Raw genomic sequence first — 10,000 nt, forward strand, 5'->3', positions numbered from 1 at the left:
GAGTAACCTTAGGCATCCCCCCAGCGTGAGACCTGCAAGGGGGATTGCCAATCCTAGAGTTTTGTAAACTTTGCCGGTCCCTCTAGGATTATGCCCCCCCGGGAGAGCCTCCGTGCTACCTGTCCCTGACAGGAGGGGACTGCTATTGTACACCTTGTCCTTAGCTGCCGTAGCCAGTTCCGATAACTTAGGCTGACGAGGCTGAATGAAGAGGCGTCAGAGGCCTGCAGGGTCTGGAAGTAAGCGCCTTGGAAGAGTGAAAACGCCCAACAACAGTTCATTTCTCTGTCCTTGGGCTCAAAACAAGCTCTTCCCAAGGATGGAAGAGTGTCTGAGCTTGTCGACATTCACGGATGAGACACCCGAGAGGAAGCCCTCGGACACTGCGTCTAGATGCTCCAACATCGAGGTTTCCCGCAAGTTCGAAACTTGGCAACGGAACGCAAAGGTGCTTGAGCCCGAGAGGAGGAAATTACCCAAGATCTTCCTGGGGCTTCCGAGTACAAAACCTCGGTCGCAACCAAGGAGGGAAAGGCCTGGTAAGCCCCTTCCATGAGAGGTGAAGAGGAAGGGCTAAACCAGTCACCCCCTTCCCGACGGAGAAATCTCGAAAGGAAAACTCCCTGGCAAGACCCTTCCAGGGAATAACGAAGAGAAAGGACTAACCCAGGTTCTGGAAAGAAGAATGTTGCACAGACCTCCCTGAAGATTCTTCCTGCTCTAGCACGAGCCATGCTCGCGTTTACGGGGGTGGAGACCGTGTTCTGGAAATACGCGCTCCAGAAGACTCGCCAGGCTGGCCGTGTTGCGAGACCCCGACGGGAATCGCGGTCGCAATCGCCCTAGCGCGATGGTAAATGAATGGTTCGCGCGTGGGCGAACGTGGAAGCGCCCATGCGCGGGCACGCAGGAGCGCAGACAAAAGTGCGCGAGGGAGCGCAGGCGTGGTTGGAAGGGCGAGAGCTGGCGGTCGGAATCCGACAGTTCACAGGCGAGCGACGACACGTAGGTAAGCGATGGCTTACTGCAGGAATCGAGCTGGCGCTCGCGCAATGGAACACCGTCGGTTCGCGCGATGGAACGCCGTCGGTTCGCGCGATGGAACGCCGTCGGTTCGCGCGATGGAACGCCGTCGGTTCGTGCAATGGAACGCTGTTGGTTCACGCTATGGAATACCGTTGGTTCGCGCGCGGGGGAACATTGGAGCGCATGTGCGCAGGCATGCATGCGCGTAGATGCGCGTAGGCGTGTGTCCGCGCAGGCACGTGGGCGTGCGGGCGATGGCATGTCTTGGCGAGCGATGGCCCGTAGGCGAGTGAAGGCGCGTTGGCAAGCGATGGCGCGTCGGCAAGTGATGGCGCGTTGGTAAGCGACGGCGCGTTGGCGAGCGGTGGTGCGTTAACAAAAACGCTAGCGCGCAGGCGAAGAGTCGCGCAGGCGCGTAGGAGATCGCTGACGCATAAGAGACTAGGGATGGTTAGCGCGCATCGCGCTAATCAGAAGGCGTGCAGGTGCATCAGGAAGGTGAGTGCTGATGCGAGCTGTCAATCAGGCGATCCTGGACGGTCAGGAAAAAACCGTTAGCGCCCATTGGTGCGTGGCAGGAAAGGGCGCGCAGATGTGCGCTGGCGATTGAAGAAAGCTGGCGCACAGAAGGACAAAAGAAAAGGTGACCGCTGGCGAGCAGGAGAAAGATCTACAGCAAGACTCAGCTACCGGAGATCGTGGTCCACAGCAGGCGAACGCTAGATCGCTACTGATGGTGTCCAGGGGACCTCTAACGCGTGGAAGATCGATAGCAAGCAGGCGATCGATGGTGTGTTGGTGAACGCCGGCGCGTAGGCAAGCGATGACGCGTTGGTGCATGATGGTGCTTACGCGCAGGCGAAAGATCACGCGGGCGGTCAGGAGATCGCTGACGCGCTGGGGATCGTTGACACGCAGGAGATCGCTGAAGAGCAGGCGAACGTTGACGCGTCTGTGGTCGCTGGCTAGCTGGTGATCGCTGGCGAACAGAAGGGCGACGCGTGGAATCCTGTGCGTACAGTAGCTTAGAAGCACGTGTAGGCGACCGAGAGCGTTGCTGCGCTGGAGCAGGCTGACGAGCCGGATCGCGAGGGCGAGGAGAAGAGTCCTTGTCCAAGACCTGAACCGAAGTTCTAGGCCGTGCGGGGCGAACCTGGGCGCGTATCAGGAACTGGAAGCGCAGGTGCGCTCTGACAGGCAGGAGATCTAGAGTGCTCAGGAGACTGATGCGCGCAGGGGCGCACAACAGGAACAGCAGGATGTTCGGAGTCCTCAGGAGAGCGCTGGCGAGCAGTGGGGCGAAGACCATCAGGAGAGCGCTGACGAACAGGAGAGCGCTGGCGAACAGGAGAGCGCTGGCGATCAGGAGAACGCTGACGAGCAGGAGAGCGCCTGTGCGCTAACACTGCAGAAGGGCGCGCAGGGGAACCCTGACACACAAGGGAAGACCCCCCGTGGGAGGCAACCCTTTGCCCCGAAGGGACCGTTGCCCGTCGGATGACGAGGTCAGACTGCTGTCCAGCTGCACCAGGGGCGGAAGGTCAGGAAGGCGTTGGAGATCGATCCCCGGAGAGATCTAAGGAGGTAGGAGCTGCAGGATGCATACGGAGAAGATTCAAAAGGCGCCTCTTAGCACCCTTATAGGGAGATAGGAGGCCCTTACGACGTAGCGGACAGTGAGCCTTACGGCGAAGGCGGCCAACAGCAACAACAGCAGAAGAGTCCTCTGAAGAGGAGTCTCTATGAGTGTACTCCCTCGCGAACGAAAGAGAAACACTTCGTAGAAGAGACGGGTCAGCCAGTTGACCTAAAAAGAGCAATCCTCCGAAGAGGGGCTCCTGCAGTTGCCCAGCCCCTTGAGCGTAACTGCAGGAGCGACCGCTCAGCACCAAGAGCATAGTCGTACGAAATAAAGGCAAGAGTAGAACCCCCCAAAGGGTAAAAAAAAAAACTCAAGCCTGGACAGGAAAACTTCCCTCGGAAGGAAAGTTACCCACCCAAGGAGGCGAGCCTCCTGAGTGTTCTAAAATGAACTGGAGAGCTGTCAATCGTCACGGGAGTACTTCCAGGAGAAGGAGACACGCCCCTGACGAAGATCTATAGGGGAGGCAGCAACAGCCGAATCCCCAGGCCTCAACAAGACAGCCCACTCCGTTGTCCCATTACAGAAACGAACTAGATCGGTAACTGTGAAAAATAAAAACAAAAATCATTAGTTAACATTCATTCCCCGGGAAGGCTCCGAAGAGGAATCCCAAGGGAAAAGAACACAAGAATTACACAACAGGCACGTGCCCCCACAACCACACCACTTACTCACGGAAGGAGAGCTGTAACCAACACAGAATTATAACAATTATAATTATGTAACTATGTAATTTAAAAATGAATGAACACTAAATAAAGAACGAAAACCCCGAAAGGAATCGTTCTACAAAAGCTGAAAAATCAACAAATACAATTAGATTCATAAACTAATTGAGACAAAACGTACGGCGTAGCAACCCCACCCACATGGGAAGGAAGCTACTCAGACGTAGTAAAGGTAACGTAGTAAAGGGTGAACGACCTCAAAAGAGAGAGAGAGAAATATCGTAGTCAAACTCGATCGCGACCCATGAAATTACACCGTGGTGGCCTAACTGCCGAGGGCTCCACGGAGATATCGTACACTACACACACAAGCACAAACTCTGAAAAGGAAACTTACTGATTTCTATACTCAAATATATACATAAACACGAAAAAATGTTTACATATATATTGAGTAAAAGAAAAGTAAGTGATTAAGTAAAGACAAAACAAATAATGGCTGCCAAGTGAGGACGAAGACAGAGACGTCTGTCCATTGTCCGAGCCAAAAGTGAAGTGAGACATTTCACCGGTGTGTGAGGGAGGGAGGGTAGCAAGCTACCCCTCCCCCTACCCCTGCTAACTAGCGCGGGGTAGGAAACCCTCGTTAAAATCTAATGGCTCGTCATTTCAGCTACGCCGAAAGTAATACCAATGTAAATAGCGTGGTTTGTATTTCGGTTACGGAACAAAGATGATTTAGACCAACAGTTACAGTGCAGAGACTTGCTATCCGGCAGGAGTCAAATCTAGGATATGAAACCCCCGGACTCGTTATAAAAGTTTAACTGCCATGTTCTCCAGCTTCACTGATATACTATCCTATGTAAAGAAAAAGTGTTTGTAAGTGTGCTGGAACAATTGCAGCTTTTGTCCCAGTGTGTGTTGCATAGAATTGTTTTACTCTTCCTTAGCCTCCCTTTATCTCAACCGGCTTTGAGTGGGAATTTTCTTTTTACCTCATAGTTCCTTCAAGACAATTCTTTTTTAAATTACAGTACGCCAAATAAAACAGAGTTGCTAGTCATACACTTTACATATATGAAATTTTTTTTTTTTACAGATCTATTGGCCTTTTTAGAACTTCTGCTATTTCACTTCTAACAGTTGATTAGTGACAGCATTGTGTAGCATTATAATAGAGATCATTGTTCCCAAAACAGTACTGTATTATGATTTACGTACTTTGTTCTTTTTAGCGTACAGTAGTAGATGGGGGGGGGGGGGGCTGACACTGCTGTACGAGAGTAGATACTGAACTCTGATAATTGAAAAAGAAGCACTACAGGACTTATGGTGTTCTGGGTCGAATTAGGGTGGATAGTCTGGAAGTGAGAGTGGAGAGTTCACATCTAGCAAGGTCATAGTGTCCTGGATTAAGGTTCATTGGGACATATCCCATATGACATAGACCAAAGGTTTATCTCTCTAATGGCATGATGCAGCTTTACATGGGGCTATGTAATGCTTATGCAACATAGTAAGCTACTTAAGGAATTCCTCTTACACTTATGCATAACACATAAATCCATATTGTACTTACACTGTATTGTCTTTATCATTCATACTAGTAGCTGTTCCGTACAATTTTTAAGGAATTGCTTAAAGTTACATGGCCCGTACAAGTCCAACTGCTCACTAGAGTGAAAACTATCTTAGCATAGCAGTTGCTCTTTAGTTATGTGGACAAGATTGTTTTAAAGTACAGATTTGGAAATCAATATAAAGTATCTGTATATTCAGTAAGAAGCCAGTGCCAGGAGATATTTCCCTACACTCATAGCAGCTACGGCTCAATTAATTCCCGCCTTCTAATCCTCTTGGGCCTGTCATTAAGTGATAAAATAGATCCCAGTCAGGTTAGGAGATTTAGGTGAGGCTAAACTGAAGTAGAGCCTCCCCACCTCGATAAAGACATGGGGCCCTAAGTCAGGTTAGGTAGTGTTTGTTTTGACCAATAAATACAAATTACTTTGGTAATAGTTTTCCTATTGATTTTAGTAATATCTTTTTATTCATGTGCATGCATACGCAGAATGCCCGGACCTTATATCAGGGCGGGTTTATTCAGTTTCAGACGACTTGATCAAAAAATATTCAATCTCCACAATAGGGATTAAAGTATAATATTAAATTTTTTGCTTCTGCGGCAGTAGTGTAATCTGTCAGATTTTCCTTTATCATATACATTTATATCTGAAGAATAATTTAAAGATGAAGATGAAACACTATCTGTAATTTCTTATTCTGAATAATGTTAGACTTATAGGTTTAACCTTAATGCACAGAGGTTTACTAAAGGTTTTCAACGTTATAATGCATAACTGTAGGTCAGGTCAAGGAACAGGGAGATGCAAGGTGTGAACACCCCATAGTAAACAATGACCTGGCACCCTAGGTTAGGTTAGGTAACATTTCTATATTCTACCCACATTCTTTCCCTCTCAAAAACCTTAATTTCCCACTCTTTGCCTATTCTTGATAATTTTCCAGGGAGGTTTAACTCTGAAGTTACTAATTTCCGACAAAACCAAAGGTTTGATTCGCTTGGAACATTCTGTTACGTCTAGCAATTGAAATGCAGGTTTCATTGTAGTGTTTACAGGGCAATGTAACCTAGGAAAACAACTACTTTTTCTTATAGAAAAAATTACGCTCTCTTCGAAAATGACACTCGTTTCCGTCGCAAATGAATAGTTTCAGAAATATATATACATCTATATTCTCCGATAATGGGGGACCCCCAGTGGGAACTCGGGGTTTTGGGTGGGGAAAACATACTGGGGAATCGATATATAAATGTAAAACAAGCCTTTTCTTCTCTATACATTACCTTCTTGAAATTATTATAACCGGAGGAAAATACAAAACAGTATATCTGGATAAACTTTGGAGGCGCCATTGCAAAGATTGTGTCATGAAAAAATACAGTAACCAGTGCTGCCAACGTCCGATGTAGATCAAATGTTATTTTGTGACCTGTCAAACTACTAGGCTAGGTTAGGTGGGTTTGTTAGGTTCTGTGCCCTTTTTGTACTTTTTATATATTGAGTAAAACTTATATGTAGAAATTATTTAAAATACTTATGGAAATATCTATCATTACTATCGTTAGTAATGTCAGCATGCCGTTGGTAACTCTGTGTACCATACGTCAACGTTGGTAACACTGTGCATTATTGGTAACGTTGCTAATGTTATCTTTCGCAGTACATTCGTAAGAGAAGTGACACCGTGCAACTCAAAGTTAGCCGAATTGGTTAATCTGTTTGTTTCCGATTGAAATGAACATCAAATTTGGTTAATTCACGTTATTTACTATAGGAAAACATATACTTTCTGTTCGAAATATCGCCCTGTAATACAATAAAAAATTACCGAAATGCAAATTAATCACTTACCAGGGTTAGCCTAAAGTAAGTCAACATAGGCCTACCCCTAAGGACCTAAGATACCAGCATGAGAAAGACACTTCCAAGTTACAAGTTCATTATTTTTTCGTTACTAATAATGATTACATGCACGAACTTTTTTTTCTTATGCGGTTTCATGAGTCCATGATGGAAGCTTGGTCATTTTAAAAAGTAAGAAATATTTCCAATCTTAATCTAACCTAACCTACCTAACCAGTTATGGGAGATAAATTGTCGGAACTTCAATGCATTGTATCATTAAATTCAAAATACACAAAATCAGATAATCATTGCAAAATTGAGGGAATATTTTAAAACCATGCAACACATGACTAAGACCCCTAAAGTACACATTTTCATTCCTGTGCATCACACTGGCTGAGCTACCCTCTACAATAATCAGGCGTCAATGACCTTAGATGTCAGGATGCCTGAAAACTTTAAATCATTCATTCATTCTACAATAATCACTTGACAAAGACTGTTTACTACGAGATATTGGTTTTTATCTGACTTACCACCGAGCTGTCACCTTCAAAATGTCCACTAGGAGAGTAATGATATAATTGCAAATCAAATAAACGATTTACACCAACTTTTACACGCAATGTTTACAAATATACACAGGCACTTTCAAACAACATAAACAAACTTCACACTCCGTCACAGTTACGGTATCCTTACGTCACGGGGACGTTCAAAGCAATAAATTCAAAAACTATATAACTATAAATATTTTTCAAACAATAAAAATGTAAATAGAATACTAAAATTAAAAATATAATTTATAAGATATTTATTCTAAATATTTGTAATAAATTTACAATTTGAACCATTATTTTACTTATCCTACTTGCTTAAACAATAGCTTCAGTAGAGAATGCCCCCAGGGACTTGGCAAAATCTAACGATGAATTTGATTTAATAGCAACTTAAAAAAAGATAAGCAACTAATAATAGACTACGTTTTGAATCAAACGCAATTTCTAGATCAGACTCTGTCATAATATTTTCTGAGATATATATTAAAAAATAAAATGATAGAGTTAGTCTATAAACCTGACTGTGTTGCAGCCATATTTTGAAAATTTCCTACGCTTGTTTTTCTTTCCTATGGCAGCGAAAACACAGCATGTATGGCTATAAACTTTGTAAGGTCTATGATAGACTAAAGTACACGAGTCTGAATAGGAAGAGCACGAGACACTATGAAGATATTAAAAGAAACACGTACAAATCTTGCATAATAACTAATCTAAGCATTACAATTATTTCTAACCCAATAGGCTAAAAGTAAACATTAGCCTAGACTAAGCAGTGAAGGTTAGATTTAAACTATTATTGGCTAAGGTTCAAAATAAAATATTGAGAGAAGTACTCCTATACCTTAACTCGTGAATACTCGGTTGAAAAATTATTCAAAAAAGTATATAATACATTAAAAAAATTCTTTTATTCTTATACAATTTATTTCAGGAAAAAAGTTAAGTTGATAACAATCACTGTCAAAATATCTGTGGACTTTAAAAACAAATTCTACTGTAAGTGCACCGATTACGTAATATAATCTCGATCGAAACTTCTTTTGACGAAAAAGTAAAAAGTATTAGTCTAGTAGTTCACACCAGGCCTCTAATATCTTTCATCTCCCGACTACACTTGAGATTATAGGCCCAAGCTGGCATATGGCCGATAAGCTAAACTAAGATCCACTCTCAGTAGGTCCTGAGCTAAACAAAACAAGCGCTAGCTAGAGTGGGAACTCATTATCAGACGAGGAGTCCGAAGGCTTACCGTAGCTAGAGTTTTGGTCCTTGGTGAGTTTTCTACGAAAGGCTTGATGTATTTCTATTTTAATGTCAATACTGTCGATAGGTGACAATTGATTCATAAGAGGGAGAAGACTTAAGAGGAACTGACGATCTGGGTCAGATTCATTTTCATTTTTACAAACTGCTTGTTCTCGGAACTTTTGCAACTCCCCCACGATTTGCCCATCTACATCACTTGGAAGCTCGCAGCGACGTCTTTTGTTGACATTATGCTTCTTTGCTGTAGATGATGGCTGCTTGATAACAGGTGAAGACGTACTCGTACTTCCCCTTTCACAGACGTCAACATCGGTTGCTGTTTGTACAGAACGCACACTGTCAGGTGCATCCGTGATATTAGTAGTTGATGAAGTATCATCAGGTGCAGCATCATCCATATCAAATTCAGAATTTGTGTCCTCATTTGGGGGTGTTGGTACATTACATGATGTGGCTCGTGGTGTCACATAGGGTATGAGGAATTCCATAGCATCGTAGAATACCCATTTCTTGGCTTTGATGCTAGCTGATCCAGATGTATGAGTAGTAAATTTCCTCTTTTCTCTCATAAAGTTGCTCCTTAATTGATGCCATTTTTCCTTGCAATCGGATTCTGTGGAAAAAATAATAATGGTGATTAGAAGGATGGTCATAATAGTAGTTATTATTACTTTAATGACAACAGCAGTGATGAAAAATAACATGGAAACAGAAGGCCTATTCATAGAGGGTTTCTCTCTTTCTCTATTCCAGACATGTTGCTACCGGAGTGTCTTTTGCTTCCCTTGGGTTCCAGTTCTACATTGGGAAGACTACAGTGCATAACATTGTCAAGGAAACAAGTAATGCCGTATAGGAGGTATTACAACCACAGTATATGCCAGTACCTGATCATCTACAGTGGAAAGAGATAGCAAGAGCATTTTTCGATAAATGCAATGTTCCAAACTGTATCGGAAGTGTGGATGGCAAGCATTGTCGCCTGAAATGCCCACCTAATGCAGGCTCACTTTTCCATAATTATAAACAGTATCACTCTATTGTATTAATGGGTATTGCTGATGCCAAGTGTTGTTTTACTCTGATTGATCTTGGGGCATGTGGGCGAAATAGTGACAGTGCAGTCTTTAGTAACTCTAATATGGGTAGGTCATTTCTCTCTGGTCATCTAGATATCCCACAGCCTGGTGAAATACCTACTACTGATATCAAAATACCCTTCTATCTCATAGGAGATGAAGAATTCCCTTTAAAGCCCAATATAATGAGGCCATATCCTCGAAAGGACCTAAATCACTCTAGAAAGGTATTCAACTATAGGATGAGTAGAGCTAGGAGAGCAGTAGAATGTGCTTTCGGAATGCTAACTCAGAAATTTAGTGTACTAAAAACATCAAT

At 43.8% G+C, this 10,000-nt stretch overlaps 1 protein-coding gene and 1 long non-coding RNA gene across 2 annotated transcripts in view; both read right to left on the reverse strand.

Moving 5' to 3' along the window:
- Window positions 1-7,468, reverse strand: part of LOC137629409 (uncharacterized) — a 191,612-nt gene extending 184,144 nt beyond the window's left edge. The window contains exon 1 of the long non-coding RNA XR_011041499.1: window positions 7,310-7,468. This is a non-coding gene — a long non-coding RNA (uncharacterized lncRNA). The remainder of the gene's footprint in view (window positions 1-7,309) is intronic.
- A 271-nt stretch (window positions 7,469-7,739) lies between these two features.
- The window catches only part of LOC137629099 (uncharacterized), a 2,634-nt gene continuing 373 nt past the window's right edge, over window positions 7,740-10,000 (reverse strand). Inside the window, exon 2 of the mRNA XM_068360368.1 lies at window positions 7,740-9,215. Coding sequence (XP_068216469.1) covers window positions 8,542-9,215 — 674 coding nt within the window. The 3' untranslated portion in view covers window positions 7,740-8,541. The remainder of the gene's footprint in view (window positions 9,216-10,000) is intronic.

Source organism: Palaemon carinicauda, chromosome 37, assembly GCF_036898095.1.
Source record: "Palaemon carinicauda isolate YSFRI2023 chromosome 37, ASM3689809v2, whole genome shotgun sequence".
Classification (NCBI taxonomy): Eukaryota; Metazoa; Arthropoda; class Malacostraca; order Decapoda; family Palaemonidae; genus Palaemon; species Palaemon carinicauda.